Below are 21,125 nucleotides of genomic sequence, written 5' to 3'. Positions count from 1 at the left end.
AGAGCAAAGCCGTCTCAGTTGTAAACGCTTTGAAGCTTTTTCTCATTATTGAGCCTGCTCACATGTCTGTCTCTTAAGAGTCATTCATTTACTTGCTGAACATGAATTGAAATGGCCTGTAACCCAGACCTATGCTGCTAACATAAGGCTTCTAAGATTGAGATGCTGAACTAAAGCTGAATAGTTTGACTTCCACCTTCTATTTCTTGATAAATTACATCAAGGTGATAGAACTTTACTGCTATATGAAACTTGGAGTGGCAGTCTCCTGTACCTGAAGCGTAAAGGTCTTGCACAATCATCAGGAACAAGCATGACAGTTAACCCTTGTGATCTATGTTCAAGGTTTTCAGATTAGAAAACTAGGTAAGAAGTTGTGTTTGAGCCTCTGTTTCAAAAGGCTCTGTGGCATGATGGATGACATATTTAGTTCTCTGTACTTAATGCCTTTTAGACCAAGGTAGAAAAAAGCAGTGTGAAAAGGTCTGGAAAGGCTCTGGGCCCAGCAATATGAGCCATAATAAAAAATTCTGTGGCTAAGTCATTGTCTCTAACTGATGCCTGTGTACTTTAAATTCTCAAGGGCTTAGCACTCCTGTTAATAAAGTGTGCTTTGACAGGAACTGCAAGACGGTTTCTATGTTGAACTTGAAATGATCTTTAGCATTAGAAGAGTTGAGAAAAAAGACACTGTGGCTCCTGGGAGAGCAGGCTGATGTTCCCCCACCCCTTTTATCTAAGTTGTTTTCTCTGAAAGTTTTGGGTTGGGTTTTTTAATCCTTTAAAAATGTGTTAAAGTCAGCATATATAGTGTGGGTTTCATTTTAGCATATGTTGAGCTGTTTGAGTCAAGGTCTCACCATGTATCCAAGACTGGCATAGAATTTACTCTAACCCAGGCTGTCTTTGAACTGATAGAGGTCCTCATGCCCCAGCCTCCAAGGTACAGGTAACATAGGCTCATAGCACCAAGCTCAGGTTTTTCTGGGGTGGGAGTGGGTTTTGGGTTTTTGAGACAGGGTTTCTCTTTGTAGCCTTGGCTGCTCTGTACTCACTTTGTAGACCAGGCTGGCCTAGAACTCACAGGAGATCCACCTGCCCCTGCCTCCCAAGTGCTGGGAACCAAGCTCAGTGTTAAAGTGGAATACTATAGAAAGATGACTTTTAAATTTGTTTTGTTTAATGTTTTTCAAACAAGATCTCACACTGTAGCCCCGGTTAGTCTCAAACTTGGTATGTAGCCCAGCCTGGCCTGAACCTTGTGATCCTTCCACCTCTTCCTGCTGGTTCCTGAGACTGCAAGCATATGGCATGGTGGCCTGCGTGTACTGTTGTCTTTTTGTCACACTGATTTCTTTTCTTTAGATAAATAACTATAAGTGGAACTGCTTTGGATTATATGGCTATTTTAACATTATTAATCTGTATTCATCAGAGGTTGGACTGTAATTTTTTAAAAAGTATCCTTATGAATTTGGATATACAGACAGAATTCACTGGCCTCATAAAATGAGTATGGAGAATGTTCCTACTTCTTCAGTTTTTTAAAATAGTTTGATAAAAAAAATGATCTTAATTTTTAAAATGTTTGGTTTAATTTGCCAGTGAAGCCATCTGTCCCTGCCTTTCAAATAATATCTAAAATTTTTTTAAGTATTCATGCCTTTTAGGTATCAGTTATGCTGTATAGTGAGTGAGCCTTTGTTACTCTCCTAATCATGAAAAAAGTTATTTTTAAACATATTTTAATTGTAAATTTCATTATCTGTTAGCTACTTGTAGAATAATGCTCAGATTTTATTAAAGAACAAACTGTTTACTTACCTGCTTGGTTTCTAATGCCCAGAGCACTGTCTGGCCCAGAATAGCTAACTAATAAAGATTTGTTGAATTGGTACATGAAATCATAGTCATTTCTTCTGTTTCTTTTTATTTTAGGAACTTATAATTAAAACTGTATTAAGCTCAGCAAGAGATGAGCCCTCTGGTCCCGCACGGTAGGTCAGATGTTCTTAACCCTAACAATTAATGAAACTACTGTTCTTGGTATTTTGTAAAAATTGATCATTACACTCCAAATTATTCCAGACTTCTAAAAGCCTTCATTCTCCATAGCTAAAATAATTTGCCTACCCTCACTTTTCCCACAAACACTATTGTTACTCCCACTCTTTGTTTTTTGTTAATTGAGCCCATGCAGAACTTTGCTGTATTTTAAAATGTATTGTTGCTTTAGGACTTCATATACTTCTGTTGCTGGAGCCTCAAACTTGGGTGTTTAGATCTTTCAATGCTATGTAAGACTCAATGATTGATGTCCGGAGAGAAAAAGTAAGGCAATGGCCTCTACTCTGCAGACCTTTCGGTTGTCTCAGTAGTGAACATTTTGGTAGCATTAACAGACCACACCAAAAAAGGATACTTCACACTCTAATGTGTTCTCGAAGAAAAATAGTTTTTCATTAAATTATTCTAAAATATAGTATTGCACTACATTTTAGAATATCAGTTATAGTACATGCACATATGCCAGAATAATAGATATTAGACTATTTTGATACTTGGAGAGATACTTGGAGTTTATCAGACACCTAAACTTTAGCACCCTGGTTTCTTCTACCATATCGCATTCAGCTGAAACTTTGCTGAGTTACATTGAGGAACAGAAAGCCCCACAAATGCCTGGGATACGAAACATCTATTGCTGCTGGGATTTTTAAAACAAAATTATTTTCAATTTTTCTTAATGTGGCTAGTTGTGTTAAGTTTAAATAACAAAATAATATTTTACTCGGTCCACCAGCTTATTAAAGTGGCCTGGTGGTGGTGGCACACGCCTTTAATACCAGCACTCTGGAGGCAGAGACTGATCTACAGAGGACAGACTGGTCTACAGAGTAGGTTTCAGGAAAGTCAGGACTACCCAGAGAAATCCTGTCTGAAAAAACAAACAAACACAAAAGACTTTTTTAGTTGAAAGCAGGTTGCACATTTGTTTGGCAAGACTTACCACACTGAAGATTTAGTAACATGCGTGTGTCAGAAAGATGCTGCGTGTTTTCCCAGGCTGCTGCTGTTCTAGTCACTATATCACCATGAGTAACAAATTACACTACATAATTAGGTTTCAATTTTGTGGCATATTCATTCTTTCTACTTTTTTCCCTTTAATCATCACCTAACTTATAGAGTAACAAAGTCTTTGATTCATTTAAACATTAAATGTACTAATTGATGGGTTTATTTCATTTAAAGGTTCATCCCTTGTGTAAGCTGTCTATTTTTTTTCCCCCCAGATGTGTAGCACTTTGCAGTTTAGGTATTTGGATTTGTGAAGAATTAGTTCATGAATCTCATCATCCTCAAATTAAAGAAGCTTTGAATGTAATTTGTGTTTCGCTAAAGGTAAAGAAAACTATTTAGTGAAATATGTTGAAGTCATTTAGAACATAAGGGTTTTTTTCAGACAGTAATCTTGTGCCCTTATGACTACAACACTTAATGATAATTTTCATCATATATTATTACATTAACTCTTTGATTCTGACTCACTTTAAGAATAGTTCCACTATTGAATTTAAGGGTTGTTTGTTTTAATTTAAGGTAGTTTTGTGATGAACTCTTTTTTTTTTTTTTTGTCTGAACTTTTCTGTGCTTGACTTCTTCCCTAGAAAACATGTGAATGATGTCTTTAAAAGAAAGCAGCCATTTAAAACCACATGTAGGAGGGAGGTTATATAGTGGGGGGAGGAGCAGGGGGAGGGAGAGATGGCATAGGCATGTGTTTACGTGTGGCCAGCTTTTCCTGTGGGTGCTGAGATGGCATAGGCGTGTGTTTATATGTGGCATAGGCGTGTGTTTATGATGTGTGGCATAGGCATGTGTTTATATGTGGCATAGGCATGTGTTTATGATGTGTGGCATAGGCGTGTGTTTATATGTGGCATAGGCATGTGTTTATGATGTGTGGCATAGGCGTGTGTTTATATGTGGCATAGGCGTGTGTTTATGATGTGTGGCATAGGCGTGTGTTTATATGTGGCATAGGCGTGTGTGTATGATGTGTGGCATAGGCAGGTGTTTATATGTGGCATAGGCGTGTGTGTATGATGTGTGGCCAGCTTTTCCTGTGGGCGCTGAGACGGCATAGGCGTGTGTTTATATGTGGCATAGGCGTGTGTTTATATGTGGCATAGGCATGTGTGTATGATGTGTGGCCAGCTTTTCCTGTGGGCGCTGAGGACTTGAGCTCAAGATTCTCATGCTTCGTCTGTAGACGCAAGCTGAGCCATCTACCATTTCTGTCACTTACTCTTTGATCTTTATTACTTCCTAAATTGTTGAGGCTTTTGGCTTTTGGCTTTACTATTAAATATTAAAGACAAGTATCTTTACAGCTGGAGTAGAATTTGTGCACAAGTAGTAGTCTAGGGGCGGGAGCAATGGCTCAGTGATTAAGAGCACTTACTACTGTTTCAGAGGACCCTGGGTTCAACTCCACAGGGTCCTCTTGTCAACTCAGGACTCTGTATTACTTGTTCCAAGAGATCCAGTGTCCATTTCTGGCCTCCTTGGGTACCAGCGACACACATGGTGCACATGCAGGCAAGACACACCTCCACACATTAAAAAAAAAAAATGTTTTTTAAAGATAATCTAATCATTTGGAAAATCTGAATAAAATTATGAAATTTTACTCTGTTTTGGTATTATTTTGGGGTTTATTTTTACTATTGTTGTTGGAGAGAAAGTCTCAATCTTTAGCCTAGGCTAGCTCCTAGTTTAGTAGAATGCTCAGACTCTCACTAGCCTCATGACTTTTCTGCTTTAGTGTTCTAAGTGCTGGGATTTCGATATGTTCCACCATGTCCTGCTTATATGAATATTTTTTACTTAGGAAAGAATGTTTATTATTTTTGTCTTAAAAACTTTTAATACCTTCTGTTCAAGACTAAATATGTAATTTACATAGAAAGCACTGTTGAGGAATACCAGTTAGTTGACAGATATTCCTGGTTGTGTGCTATGTTTAGGCACTTTGCTGAGCTCTGTGAAGAGTAGAATGAGAACTGTACAGATACCAGCTTGACAGTAGCTGGGGTTTATAACAGAAGGGAACAGGAAATTCAGCTGCTCAGAAGCTGGTGTTGCTGACTGTGTGTGCAGCCCTTTTGATGGCAGTGCTCTCTGTTGTTGCAGTTCAGTAATAAAGCGGTCGCCCACGTAGCTTGTAACATGCTTCACATGCTGGCTCACTATGTGCCTCGGCTGCAGACGTACCAGCCTGATTCGCCCTTGAAAATTATTCAGGTAAATATCTTTTCATTTATTTTTTTATTATAAGCTTGTAAAGCATTTCTTAAATATTGATGTCTTGAAATATGAGATTATTTTAATAGGTACTAATTTTTATAGGTAAATACTTGGTTTTCATCTTACATTTTTATAACACCAGAGTTCCTGATAATTTCTTTGTATTTTTAAAATGTTTTTTAAGATACATTTATTTCATGTGTGTGAGTGCTTTCCCTACGTATAAGTATGTGCACCACTTGTGTGCTTTGGATACAGAGGCCACAAGAGGATATCGGATCCTTGGAATTGAAGTTTCAGAAGGTGGTGAGCTACCTTGTAGGTGGTGCGGATTGAATGTCCTCTAGAGAAGCAGCCAGTGCTCTTACTACGGCACCGTTTCTCTAGTTCCCCAGGATCACAGGGTCTCTCTGTGTAGCCCTCGCTGTCTTGTAGCCCAGGCTGGTCTTGAACTCAGAGAGATCTGCCCGCCTCTGCCTCTCGTGTGCTGGGATTAAAGGTGTGTGCCACCTTGCCCGGCTCAGGATCTAATTTTTATTTTTTTATTTATTTTTTATTTTATTTATTTTTTTTTTAGGATCTAATTTTTAAAAGCATCTTGATGTGAGAAATGACTCCCTGAACTACTTTACCTTATTTAAGAGAGAAGACTAAGGCTTTTTTCTGATTAATCATATTTATGTAAATTTTAAGTATGGGTTGAAAATTCTACAGTGTGATATTTTAGTGTATGAGTACATTGCATATTAATCAAATTAAATCAGAGCTGTTAGCATATGAAGCACCTTCTATTTTGATATATATCCATATATATATTTCAAGTTGATCAACCTGTATGTTATTTTTAATGTATGTTTTCAGGGCTGACCATTTGGTACCTAATGTGCTCTTCCCTGGGGAAGACTAGCATCCTTAGGTGCCTGTAGTTCTTTTTATATGGTTGAGGGCTCATGGTCTTGCCCTGGTCCACTTCGGCATGTTTATTGTTGTCCTTGGCTCAGCTCACGTTTAAGCAGTCTTGATGGTAGACTGTGCAGGTGCAGCTTGTGATGTCCCTAGGATATCATCTCACAGCCGACTCCCAGATCCTCCGCCCCGTCTTCTGTGGTATTCTCTGTACCTTAGATGTGAAACTTGTTTTTAAATATAGCCATTGGGGCTAAGCTTTACATCTCTGCATTTTGGTTAGATTTTGATTTTTAGTAATGGTCTTTGTCTGTTGCAAAGAGAAGTTTCTTTGATGAAGAGTAAGAATTACACTTGTATCTAAAGATACAGAGCTGGGAGCCTCCAGTGAGAGAGAACATACATTTGTCTTGCTGGGTCTAGATTACTTCACTCAGTATGATCTTTTCTAGTTCTGTCCATTTACTGCAAAGTTTATGATTTAATTTTCTTTACAGCTGAATAAGAATTCCCTAGTGTATACGTTCCACCTTTTCATTATCCTCAATGTTCCACATTGAAAGACATTGGACTGTTTATATTTCCTAGCCATTGTGACTAGGGCTGCAGAGAAGGTGGATGAGCAGGTGTCTGTGGAGCAGCATGTCAAGTCAATTGGACGTACACCAAGAGTGGTATCGCTGGGTCATGTGGTAGATTTATTTTCAGCTTTTTGAGAATTCTCCACACTGATTTCCATAGTGGCTACACCAGTTTGCAGTCCCACCAACGGTGACTGAGATGGCCCCATCCTTTCCTCCCCCACCCCATATTCCCTTCCAGCATTTGTTGATCTTTGACATTTTGACTTGAATAAGATAAAATCTCCAAGTTGTTTCATTTTCATTTTCCTAGTTACTGGGGACAGTGGACATTTTTTGAGATATTTCTTGGCATTTTTTTCTTTTGTTCAGGCTCAAGGTCCATTTTTTTGAATGGGTTACTTGTTTGATTGTCAATTGTTGGCCTTAATTCTTGGGCAAATGGAGCCCTATTCAGAAAGTTCTTTTCTACACCTGTATCATGATTTTTCTTCTAGCAGTTTCTATTTTACGTTTCAAGTTTAGATCTTTAATTGATGTGGAGTTAGTTTTTGTGCGGACCTAATTTCATCCCTCTGCATGTGTACATCCATTTCCCAACTCCAGTTGTTGAAAGTGCTTTCTTTTCTCCAGCTTACATTGTTGTTTTTGTTTGGGGGATTGTTTGGTTGTTTGCATCTTTGTCAAATATTAAATTGCTTAGCTTACATGTACTCATGTTTGGGTCCTCAATTTTACTAATGTGGCTTTGAAATATATCTTAAGATCTGGAATGATAATCCCTTCAGCATTGTTCTTTTTTTATTCAGGGTTGATTTTCGCTGTCTGGCGTCTTTTGTGGTTCCATATGAATTTTAGGACAAAATGAGATGGGGTTTTGATTGAGATGACATTGACTCTCTAAGCTCCTTTGGGTAAAATGATCATTTTCACAATATTAATTCTATCCACAAACATGGGTTGTCTTTCCATTTTCTAGAGTATTTCTTCAGAGTTTTAAAGTTTTTATTTTTAAAGGCCCTTCACTTTCTGTGTTAGGTTTACCCCTGGCTATTTTATTTTCTTTGAGGTTAATGTGAATGGGATTGTGTCTATGATCTCTTTCTATATATGTTTGTTGGTGTGTTAAAAAGCAAGTTGATTCTGTATCTTGCCACATTGCTGAATTTATCATTTCTAGAAGTTTCATGGTAGAATTTTTGGGAACTCTGTCATGTCAGGTTTTCTACAAATAGGGATAGTTAAATATCTCTCGCCGTTTGTATCTCGTTCATTTCCTTCTCTTGCCTCATTGTTCCAGCTCTTACTTTGAGCACAGTATTGAAAAAGAAAGGAACTAGTGTACATGCCTGTCTCATTCCTAACTTCAGTGGGATTGCTTCAAGATTTGTCTCCATTTAGAGTAATGTTGACTGTAGTTTCTCATGTATAAAAAAGCATAGCTTTTATATGTTAAGGTATGTTCCCTCTTGCTCTGCATTCTTTAGGACTTTCATCATGCAGGCATGTTGATTTTGTCAAAGGCTTTTGTCTGTGTCTGTTGAGATGCTCTTATGACTTTTGTCCTTCAGTTTGTCTACATTTGATGGCTTACATTTGATGGCTTATGTAGTTGAACTATCCTTGCATTTTAAGGAAAAGGCCAACGTGGTCATGGTGGGTAACTGGTTTGCTGTATGTCTACATTCTGTTTGCAAGCATTTTTGAGGCCATGTTCTTCAGGGATATTGGCATGTAGTTTTGTTTTTGTTGTGTCTTTACATTTTAATATTGGAGTGATAGTGGCTTTGTGGTAGAAGTTAAGGCATGTTCCTTCTTTTCCTTTCTTCTTTCATTTCTTTTTATTGACTATAGGTTACAGAGTCTTGGAGAATTCTGCTGTGAATATCTTGGAAAGCTTTTTTTTCTTCTTCAATTATGGCAGGTGATTTCCTGGGCATGCTAGTCTAGGCTGGCTGCACAGTCTTTTAGGTCTTGAAATGCATTATTCTGGGCTCTTCTCACTTTACAAGTTTCCACTGAGAATCAGCTGTTATTCTGATGGGTTTTCTTTATATGTGACATGGTGTTTTTCTCTTGCAGCTTTTACTAAACTTTCTTTGGAGTGTTTTAAGTGAAATGCTGTGAGGATTTTCTTTTTGGATCTTGTCTATTTGATGTCCTTTGTGCTTCTTGTATTTGTATAGGTGTGTCTTTCCTTAATTTGGGAAAGTTTTCTTCTGTGATCTTATTAAAGTTCTCATGTGTATCATTGTCCTGGGATTCTTATTCTTAATCTATGCCTATAATTCAAAGGTTTTTATCATAGTGTCCCACATTTCCTGTTTGTTCCTGTGTGTGTTTAGATTTTCATACTTCTTGCTTATTTGGGCTAGATCCTGTATATTCTATATTTTCCTTGATTGATTCATTCTACTTACAAGGCTTTCCTTTGAGTTTACTAGTTGAATTAATGAGGTTTTCAATTCCCTCTTCATTTCAGCTTGAGTTCTCTTTAATGTTTCTTTGTCTTTACTGAATGTTCTACTCCTGGGATGTCTCTTAATTTGGTCAGCCTTATTTTTGTGTTTCCTGGTTCATCACTCAGCTATTGATTCTCCTTAAGTTCTCTCTCCTTAATTTCATTGAGCTGTTTCTTTCTGTCTTCTTTAAACTCCTTTATGATTGTTCTTTTAAATCTTGTGTTGGGTTTCATCTAGGTAATTCTCAATGGCAAACATTTCTACAAACTGGTAGGTTTTGGAGAGAAGATGCTGGTGTGATCATTCCTGTTGTTAGTTTTTTGTGATGGTATTTGGGTTAGACTCTGAAAAGGGATGTGGAAGATCTGCTTGTATGGAGAAGTTGGATGCAGTATTAAAGATACTGTGGGTCCTTATTTCATTTCCTTGGGCATTTCCCCTGTAATGAAGTGATTACATCATACAGTAGTTCTTTTTTAAATTATTTGAGAAAAGTCTATGACATTTTTAATGGTGTACTAATTTACATGCCACAGCGTTTTCTCACCAACATTTTTCCTTTGCCTTTTTCATACTAAAGTGAGGTGTTATCTCATTGTGAGTTTTCATTTATTTTTGGTAGTGGATGTTGAATCTGGGATCTCAAAAGTATATTCTTTGTCATAAGCTGTACTTTACACCTCATTGTTGTTTTTATTTGCATTTCCCTGTTGAGTCATGATGCTTAGCTTATTTCCATATACAAGTTGACCTTTTGTTCTTTGTTAAATGATCTATTCAAAAAATTTTCCATGAAATTTCAATCTATTGATTTTCTTACTATTGAGCTATTAGAATTTTCATTAGAGGGTATATTTAGACTGTTTTTACTTAATGCATGGAAATAACATTTGGTAAAAATATAATAACAGTACAATAAAAATACAATAAAAATTATTTCCAGAGGTTGAAGAAATAGCCTAGCTGGTAAAGTATTTGCTTGAGGATTTGTGTTCCATCTTTATCATCCACATAGAACTTGGGTGCTGAAAATCACACCTGTGATCCCACAACTGCAGAAGTACAGACAGGAGGATTCCTGGGGTTTCCTGGCAAGCCAGCTTTACCAAATCAAACACAGGATAGAAAATGATTGAAGAAGACAACCCAACATTGATTGTTGGCCTACACACACACACACGTTTAGTACTAGTACCTTCACTACATTTGTACCATGTACACAAAATTGAAAAGGGTAGGCTGTGGTGATGATGTCTGTAATACCAGCTACTCAGGATAGTCTAAGACATCCTGGGCTACTTAGTGACTTCTAAAGAGCTGAGGAGGTAGCAGGATGGTACAGTACTTGCTTAGCATATGCAAGGGCTTGGGTTCAATCCCAATTGCTGCAAAAGAAATGTTGAATAAAAGCTAAGAGTAGGGGCTGAAGAACTACCTCGGCAATTAAGAGCATCTACTGTTCTTTCATAGGACCACAGTTAGTTCTCAGCACCCACATCAATTGCCTTATAGCTGCTAAATCTCCAACTAAAGGAGAATCCAGTGGCTCCGACCTCCATGCAACCTGCACCCACATGCACATACCCACACAGTGACAAACATATGCTCATAACTTTTTCTAAAGCCTGAGAAATGGGGCCTGGTGAGGGGGCATAGCAATTAAAGCACTGGCCATTCTAGATAACTTGAGCTCAATCCAGGCATTCGTATCTGGTGGCTCCCAACTTCTGTAGCTCAAGCTCCATGAAATTGGTACCATTATCTGGCTTCCATGGACACCAATCACACAGACAGCACACAAATCTACAGATACATACATACACATAATACATTAAAAAAATAATAATAAGGGGTGGGGTGGAGAGATTATTCAGTGGCTAATAATGCTCATTGCTCTTCTAGAAGATCCAACTTGATTCCACACTGTGGCTCACAACAGTGTAGCTCCTGAGTTTCAGGGTACCTAGCACCTCTGACTTCCTAGGAATGAACTTAGTGCACATACAAAAATGTAGGAAAAATACTTGTGTAAATAAAATAAATATCCCTTAAAAATAAAAAGTGGCAGGGCTGAAGAGGTGGCTCAGAGGTAAAGAGCACAGGCTGTTCTTCCAAGAGTCCTAAGTTCAATTCCCAGCAACCACATGGTGCTCTCTTCTGGCGTGCTGGCTCACATACAGGCAGAACACTGTATAAATAATAAATAAATCTTTAAAAACAAACAAACAACTGGGAATGGTGCACATACTTCTAATACTGTCTACTCAGGAGGCCCCAGATAAGCAAGATACTTGAACCTTGAACCCAGGCTAGCATGGGTAGTGTAGCAGTACTGCATCTCAAAAAAAAAAAAAAAAAAAAAAAAAAAAAAAAAAAGTCACTGAAACCAAGCATTTCTTATTTTGATAGATGGAATTATAATTTTTGTCATATTCTTTATTTCATATGTGTTTTGGGGCTTGTGTTCATTAAAGCACTCAAGGAGTATATTTACATACATTATGTATGTAGCACATATATACATATATAACATATATGTGGGGAATGGGGGGATTACTGGCTTGCTCCACCAAGCTCATTGTTATGTGATTCTATAGATGTGACGCAGGGATCCCTGCATGCTAGGCAAGCACTCTACCAACTGAGTAATATCCTCAACCACAATAACTTCTGGAGTACACTCTCAGATTTTTGGATTTTGCAGTATTTCAAGACAGGCTGCTCAGTCCACATAGATAGGGAGATCCGGAAAGTCAGGAATATGGTTCTTTGGGTGGTAGGAGCACAATGACGTGTTAGATCCTTTAGTTAGATCTTCAGCTTTCCTCTAAAGGGCATGAATATCTGTGTTTATGCACATAGATTGACCTTTATGAACTGAAATAGTACAAAATGATTTGTCATGGGCAGAACATATGTATCTAGTTTTGGTTCTCTACATGAAGATTATAAATTATTAATAATTAAATGTACCTTAAAAGCTTTCATGGTACAAATTAAAATAGCAGTGCATGGGTTAGATGTTGTGTTTAGATGTTATGTTGATGTTAAACTTATAGCAATAGATTTTATATCACTTAAGCATGAAATCATTAAAAATTTAAGGAATACAATGAATGTAATGCATTTTAACTTTACTCACTTGTTCATTCGTCTTTTGCTACAGATCCTAATAGCTACTATCACCCACCTTTTGCCAAGTACAGAAGCTTCAGCATATGAATTGGACAAGAGGGTAATTTAAATTTTTTGACATTTAATATGTATTTATCGTGAATATTTAAATTTAAGATTTTAAAGGAACAAATTTTTATATGATAAATCATCTATATTCAAAATAAAGTATAGCAAACTATAGCTTTTCAATCCTTAGGTGTACAAAAGCTCACTGTATGGACTGGAGAGATGGGTCAGCAGTCAGGAACACTTGTTGCTATTCCAGAGAACCCAAGTTCAGGTCCTGGCACCGCATAGCAGCTCACTGGGGTCTGTAGCTCCAGGCCCAGGGCATCCAACTGACTCTTCTAGCCTCTTGGCACTAGACACACGTGTGGTAAACAGACATATGTGCAGATAAAATATTTATGCACATTAAATAAATAACGTTGAAAATTTAGTGTTAATTTTATGGATATTTGAATGTCTTTAAAGCTCAAGATAGTAAGGAATCATAGCAACCATTTTGTTTACTTATAATGATTTTACTATAGCCTGCCAGATGATGAAGTTATTAGAGTTTCTGAGAAGTTTACCACCTCTGAAGACAGTCCCCTACAGCTGTTATTAGTGGAAGGTAAAGATATTTACAATAGAGCAATAGAGTACAAGAATATATTAGAGGTAGACCTTTTTTTACATATACATTTATATTATTACACATATATACAATAGACTACCTATAGCAAGAAGAACCATGACACAATCAGGAAGCATATAAATGTTACATTCTTAGTGTTTTGGCTATTTGTATTTGACAGCCTTGAAGAAAACATCTTTCCTATATTGGTGCATCTAAAATTCTGAATGTAAATCAATCTCCATCACATATTATCATTATCAATTTAAAACATATATCTAGACCTAAAAACATCTTAACCTCTGAACAACTAAGCTTCATTGTAAAACTAAGCTACCTGGTCTTCAACTCCATCAAAGACTTGACTTGAGAAGGAGTAAACTTGATTCCCTGAGTATGCCAAGAGTGCAGGTTAGTGGCTTTCCAAACAAGAAGATGACAGAGACAGTTTGCTACCTGAATAGTCACCCAAAACTCTCTATAATGTTGGAGCATCTTCTTCAGCCTTCTGGCCTACCTTTGTTTTTTGAGATGGCGTTTCTCTGTATGGCCCTGGCTGTCCTGGAACTTGCTCTGTAGACTAGGCTGGCCTCAAACTCAAAGATTCACCTGCCTCTGCCCCTTGAGTGCTGGGATTAAAGGCATGAGCCTAGAAGCATGCTTTTTAGGAGAAGGTATTTCCTTTACGCACAAAAAAGTTCCACCATTTGACATTTACCTTTAGGTTTTTCAGAAGGTCATTAATGTTCTTTCCTTTTTAGCCTGTTATTCACCCTTTCCCCTTTTTACTGCTGTGCTTGATCTCCTATACCGTTTAAAGATGAAGAATACTTTACTAAGAACTATAAACTAAATATAGAGAAGAAGTTTTGGGACTATATAAATATTTTAGAATTCTTAAAGATTTACATATATATTGTTGGCTGTCTTGGGGTTAGAACGCAAATCTAAACAAAAAAATCCTTTATATTTTCTGTACATCTTATTTATCTGAAGATAATTTATACAGTAATTTAGTGCACCTACATTTGGACTATATCCTGTAATTTGACATCAGGTTTGACTTTTGTACTTATAGCATTGTGTTGGTCCTCACAAAGTTCTGAATTTTTTGAGTATTTTGTATTAAGCATTTCAATTTATAGTCTACTTTTAGTCAAGTCTTTCATTTTAGTGTGTATGGCTGTAGTATAAACTTCAACTCCCAGTTTGTGAACAATTCATGAATAATTTTCCTTCATATCATCCTTTTTATGGAGTCTTAGCTATTATGAAAAATCTGTGCTACCAGATTTTCCCCTGCTTACTTAATCCTCTTTGTTAATCACAAAAATTGTGAATGGTGTTCTGCTGGCACTAGTTAAACAGTTTTGTTGTTGTTAATTTACCAGTATGGCCTAATAATTTTTATTATCAGGCCTATAATTATTATTACTATTTTTACAGCAGCATAACCCGCTAGCAATCAATCAAGACACAGACACCTGTTATATTTTAAAATGGCTTTAGTTGACCTGTAACAGGGCAGATATTAATTCCCTAAACTACTTCCCATAGTGGGGCAGGTATGGGATCCCTGTCCCAGTCCCATGCTGTCTGCTTCTAATTATTTCTATCAAGCTACCTCCCATCCAGAATCCCAAATACTTGCCCATGTTCTTCATCTGGGGCAAATCCTCCATCCACGCCGACCACGTGTTCTCTTCCATCTAACCCATGGCGGCCTTCTCCTCTATTCTCCTCAGGTCTCTCCTCTTCCCAAGATTCTCAGTCTCCCCAAACCCTGGAACCTTAGCCACTCCTATCCCATTTTCCCTACCCAGGTCTGATGGACTTTTATTAAGTCCAAAATATATCAAACCAACCCTCAACAGAGTTTTAAAGGGCACAAGTGAGTTAAATACTATAAAAAGTAGGTGCACGCCTGTAATCCCAACACTCATAGAGGCAGATTCAAGGCGAAGGTGGTCTACAAAGAGAATCCAAGACAGCCAAGGCTACACAAAGAAACCCTGTCTGAATTTAAAACAAAAATTGAGAAGTAGAAGAGAGCCAACAAAATGGCTTACCAGAAAAGGACACTGCTACTGGTCCTGATGCCCTGAGTTAAGTTCCTGGGACCTATGTGTTAGAAGGAAAAAACTGATTCCTGCAAATTGTCTCTTGACCTCCAAACATACATACTCATCCCCCACCTCTTACACACACACACACACACACACACACACACGTGTCTCCAAGTAAATAAATAAACTAATAAAAATTTTAAGAGTTTCTATTATACAAGATAGCACAGCATATAGAAAGAAGAAATTATTAAAGGAGAAGAGATTTTTTTCAAAGATGAACAGGATTTTCAACACATGAGAGATAAGAGCTGGAGTTATTTCAAATAGAGAATAACATGTGTAGTCATGGAGATAGAAAACAATATTTTGGTGAACTACAATGCAGTTCCATATCATAGAGTGTGCTGCATGTGGTTGATAACTGGGAAGCATGAAATTGCAGAAATGGGAAATGGCTGGGTTTTAAAGGCATTTGGATGCAATAAGAAAAACCTTGGACTTTTATAGGAAAGTCTTTCTTCAAAAGTGCTTTTCTTTAAGCATTTTAATGTACAATGAAATAGGATGAGTTTTGTGAAAAGTCACTTTAGACGCTCTGATGAGTTACTCAAGTGGAATGATCATTGTTAAAAAAGGTCTCTATAATGATGATGATATGAAGCAAGGCTAAAGGAATGTATATAGATATTCAGAAAGTGGAATCTGCAACCAAGGAGAAATACAGGGGAATGAACAGGAACACTGAAGGAAAATGAGTTTCTGTTGTCTGTGGCTGTACCCTTCAAAGTAAGTACAGCCTGAGACCACCAGCAAAGCTCTTCTGATTTGCCTGTTTACACAGCTCAACCCTGGGAATAAAGCTGTTGACACTATCAGCACAAGAGCAGTATAGAATGGTAGGAATGTATGCATTCACGTCAGGAGAGACAATGAAACAGGATTCAGGACTGAGAGTAATGAGCAGGCAAGAAGGAAGATTGAATAGGAAGGGCTAGTGAAAGAAACAGGAAGACAAGTCCAAGAAACACACAGATTTAATCCCCTGAATGCTTTTTTTATCTTATCATTCACTCTTCTGCTAATCAGCAATGACAAGTAAGAGCCTAGGGGCGGGGATGGTCTTATTCAAAGTTTACCCAGGTTACCCTTTGATCTAGATGTACTTATCAGCAGGGAATGATCATTCAGCATGATTTACTCCATCTTTCTTGAGCCAGAAGCGGATTTCTCTGTAGTTTTCAAATGCCTGTTGTTATCCTGGGCATCTTGAAAATGTCTGACTTGCCTCTCTGTAGAATTAACATCAGAGCATTACCCAAATTCACTGGTTTTTCTCTGTTGTTTTGCATCCCTGTACCTTTCCTTTTCTCCCATCAAAATTTTGTCTGAAGCTTATATATTATACTTAGAAAAGCACTTACTGGATGATCTCATTATTTTATCTAGGAACCATTAATACTGTTAAGCCAGGCACAGTATAGATTGGCATTTCTATGGATGAAAGTCAAATCCCTTACAGTGGGATCCTTAGTCATGGGCTTGCAAGAATATGTGTAAACTCTGTATTAAGCAAATAACTTTAGATTTCTGAAAGAATCTGTTGTTATTGGTGAACATAACATTGTAATGTTAAACATGTGTATAGACAGAGGTTAAAAGGAGCTGGAGATATGGCCAACTTATAGAACACTTACTTGGCTAGCCTGCATGAAGTCCTGTGTTTGGTCCTCAGCACTGCCTGGGGCGGGGGGGGGGGGGGGGGCGGGAGATCGAGAGAGGCGGGGCCGGGGGGCCGGGGAGAAGATAATTTCTATGATGATTTTTAAAAGAAAATCCCCTGTTACTATTTTCTTCATAAGAATTATTGCAACTTTGAGAAATAAAACAAAATGAAGACTTTTATCACCGATTGACGGAAATAAGATTCGGGTTAAGTGGCACATACTCACAGTTGTCCTACATACGGAGCTGAGGAAGGGAAGGAACCTACCATTGGCAGACAGATTCCAAACCTTTACTCTTTTTATTGACATCAGTTCAAAACTTTGATTTCAGTTCTAAGTTGGAACATTAATTTCAGAGGTTTATTTGGGTTTGTTTATTTTGATACTGAGGATGGAACTCAGAGCCTCCTGCATTGGTAAGCAAGCACCAGAGGCCATAATTTCAGATTATAAGGAAGTTTCAAGAATAGTGGGAGGGCTCTTCATTAAATAATTCACTTAATTCCTCCTTTTAGTCTATACTTGCTTTATTTCTCTGCAGTGTAGTAAATGCATCCAACTTCATTATGTTCTTCCTAAAATCAAGCAATTCATCTTTCTAACCACAGTACAGCTATCCACATTTATGTGATAACATTGATTTGTTCACTGTAATGTAACCTATAATTCTTACTTAAATTTCACTAGCTAGCTCAGTAATGTCTGCTCTAACAAAAGAAAGGCCCAAATCTGGTGTCCTGTTTGTAAAAATACTGCTTAACAGTATAAAGTTTATTATGGACTGTTTTTTCAACAATTGCTGGTTTACTAGAACAGTTATTGTTCTCATAGATGCCTTGTGGTGATAAAGCTCCTCCAACAAGGCTATATCCTTAATATTTCTCAAACAGTTCCGCGCTTTGGGGACAAACTATCTATAGAGCCTTTGGGGCCATTCTCATTCAAACCTCCACAGACACTTCCTATCTTATACGGATGGTTTTGGTTTTGTGAGGGTCCATTGGTTAGTACAGGATTAAACCTTGACTTGGAGAGTTTATCTTTAAAGATGAGCAGATCCTCATAGCTGCCTGATTGCCACTTTCATGACACTAATTATTACTTAGCATTAATTATGATTTTGAAATTTATGACATAAGATAATTCTGTTTTAGGGTAAAAGTATTGTTTATGCTATCTATTATTTTAGTTACTGAAAGGTTCTATTCTATAAAATGAGTAAATGCTTTCTGACAGGATACTCAGTGGGGTGTTACAAATTAGAAAAGGAAAATGACCCCAGTTCAAATCCAGAACCACATAAAATGCCAGGCATGAAGGCACACACCAGTAGTCCCAGTGCTGGGGAAACAGAAACAGGAGGATACTTGGGGCTTGCTATCCAGCCAGTCTAGCTGAATCAGTGAGTACTGGGTGCAGGGAGAGATCCTGTCTCAAACAATAAGATGGAGCAGTTAAGAAAGACACCAAACAAGGATGTCCGGCCCCATACACACATGCACATGCACAGACATGCATATACACAGCAAAGTTGGACATATGAGCTGGCTCAATGGGTAAAAGTACTTGTTAGCAAGGCTAATGACCTAATCATAATCTCTGGAATGGAGAAAAACAACTCCCACAGTTTTCTCAGACCTCCACAAGCTTCATGCCAGATACACTACCACATACGCACACAAAAAATAATAATGAATAGAAAAATCAGAAAACAGACGTGATTGAACTAAATGAATATGAATATGAACTAAAACTTTATGTTATATCTTTGTGTAGCTACTTGAATGAAGTTTTGTTTCCTTTTCCTTTTTTGTGTAATGCTTAGAGGGCTAAGCTCAGGATGCTCTTTCTCTGGCCTATACACTCAACTTCAGTGTATATCTCTTTTATAATTAATGAATTGTCTATCAGTGTCAGGATTCATAGTTAAATATAGGATTCATGGTTCCTATTATAATTCTAGAAACCCAAGAATAAGAACGTGATTTATTGATTATTAGTAATCAATGGAGATTAATAATCAGTGGTCTGGAAATAAGGCTCAATTGGTAACATGTTTGCTTAGCATTGACAAAGCCCAGGATTCAATCTCTGGCATTGCATAAGCCTGGCATGTTGGCACAGCTTTGTAGTCTCAATGCTTGGAAGAGGAGGCAGGAAGACGAGGAGTTCAAGTTCATTCATGACTAATGTATTAGTTATTTTTCTTTTGTCTTTAATAAAATACTTGGTAAATGTAACTTAAGGAAGGAGTGTGAGGCAGGTAGTCACACTGTGTGTGAGGTCAGGGAGCAGAGTGATGAATGAGCTTTGCACCCCAGTGCATGTTAAAGTGCTACCTGCATTTTAGGTAGTGTTCATCGATCTCAGCTACTCAGCTTTGCTGGATGGGGGTGGGGGTGGGTATGGGGGTGGGGTGGGGGGGTGGGGGCCAGAGGCCCATGTTTGGTGTTTTCTTCAATGGCTCTCCACCTTACTATTTTGAGACAGAATCTCCCAGTCCAATTTCTAAACTGTCGTGGACATAGAGCAGTTTATCTCCTAGGTGATTCTAGATCCTATCAACTTGATAATATTAGAGCATCGTTGCTGCCACATCCTTGGCTATATGAGAGCCTTTCTCAAAAAAGGGGTTAGGGGAAGCCCTTCTCTTATCACGTACATTGGTAAGCATTTTATTGTTATTTGTTGCAGTTGGTTGTGTCATTACTACTTTGCCTTCTGGACTGGATCATGGCCTTACCTTTAAAGACACTACTCCATCCAGTCCACGCCACAGGAGCAGAAAATGATAAGACAGAAAAATCTGTCCTCAATTGCATTTATAAGGTAAGTCTGTGTTGTTGTTGTTGTTGTTTTATTCTAGACAGGGTTTCTCTGTGTAGCCTTGGCTGTCCTAGACTTGCTTTGTAGACCAGGCTGATCTCGAACTCACAGAGATCCACCAGCTTGAGGTAAATCTTCTTGGGTCTTTACTATTTATTTCATAACCAAGTGTTTTTTAACTTCAGAAGTAACATTCCTGAGTATAGTCTTAGTTTAGAACTAGATATTTTCTAAAATACGTAGACTTTGCCTATAGGACCTGAAGAGCTAAGTTTTAAGATACTTGTTTTTATCAAGCTTTCTTGTTACTGATGACTTTGTTTTCTTTTCATATTTTCTTTTCCCTTAGGTGTTACATGGGTGTGTATATGGAGCACAGTGTTTTAGTAATCCAAAGTACTTTCCAGTAAGCCTTTCTGATTTGGCATCTGTAGATTATGATCCTTTTATGCATTTGGAAAGTCTGAAAGAACCTGAACCTCTGCACTCTCCTGACTCAGAGCGGTCGTCTAAGCTCCAGCCTGTGACAGAAGGTAACGTGAGTTCCCTGAAGACAGAAGTATTGCTTGTGTCCTGATGAGCTGTGATTTGAGGCTATTCATGAAACTAGTTCTCTGACTATTACTTCTCTGCCTAACCACATATTTACCTATCATAAGTTAGTTTTCAATGTAAAAAACTTCATCTGTACAATTACTAATATTGTGTATAATAACATTCCCTTTATACTCTGGCTAACTTAATCTTAGGAATACTTTGTTGTAGATTTCATAGTATTTTTGAAGAATGAGAGAATTTTGAAGTCTGACAGACTTGGTAGTAACTCTCAGTTCCTGAGTAACTTTCTAGTTCCTCATTTATAAAATGCATTTTAATAATATCAGTGCCAACATGGGTTGTTTTGAGAACTAAAAGATTATATTGTAAATCTCTTTGCACAGTTCTTAGTACATAGTGGGTTCAGCAATCAATAGCATTTTAAAATTTGTATTTGATAATTATATGTGTGTATATACACAGAAGACAACTTAATGGGAGCCAACTCTCTCCTGTCATGTGGATTCCCTGAAGAACTCAAGTTGTCAGGCTTAGCAGCAAATGCCTTTACCTGTGAGCCCTCTCACTGCCCCTTTCTGAACCTACTCCTAAAGGAACTTGACTGTTTAAAAAAAAGAAAGGAAAGAAACAAAGAAAGAGAGGGAAAAAGAAAATGAGATGTTTCTTAAAGTAGGTAGACTAAAGGCTAATTCAGGTGTTTAAGGTGGTTTTTAAGGATGAACTGAGTTGAATATCTTAATATCTGAGGAAATAAGTGAATAGGGTTTATTTTTTTATTTAATTAATTTGTTCGGGTTACATCTCAGTTGTTATCACATCCCTTGTTCTTCCCTCCCTCCCGCTTTCACCTTATTCCCCTCCCCTAAGTCTATGACCAAGGGGGACCTCCT

General features: G+C 37.6%; 1 protein-coding gene across 2 annotated transcripts in view; it reads left to right on the top strand.

Annotated features, from left to right (window-relative positions):
* Ralgapa1 (Ral GTPase activating protein catalytic subunit alpha 1) overlaps positions 1–21,125 on the top strand; it is a 213,682-nt gene that overhangs the window by 121,487 nt on the left and 71,070 nt on the right. For both annotated transcript variants that reach the window (XM_051146322.1, XM_051146313.1), the window contains 6 exons: positions 1,939–1,997; positions 3,297–3,405; positions 5,200–5,310; positions 12,429–12,497; positions 19,546–19,680; positions 20,027–20,210. In XM_051146322.1, coding sequence (XP_051002279.1) covers positions 1,939–1,997; positions 3,297–3,405; positions 5,200–5,310; positions 12,429–12,497; positions 19,546–19,680; positions 20,027–20,210 — 667 coding nt within the window. The remainder of the gene's footprint in view (positions 1–1,938; positions 1,998–3,296; positions 3,406–5,199; positions 5,311–12,428; positions 12,498–19,545; positions 19,681–20,026; positions 20,211–21,125) is intronic.

The sequence above is a fragment of the Acomys russatus genome, chromosome 1, assembly GCF_903995435.1.
Source record: "Acomys russatus chromosome 1, mAcoRus1.1, whole genome shotgun sequence".
Taxonomy (NCBI): Eukaryota; Metazoa; Chordata; class Mammalia; order Rodentia; family Muridae; genus Acomys; species Acomys russatus.
This window is presented reverse-complemented; position numbering and strand designations above follow the sequence as displayed.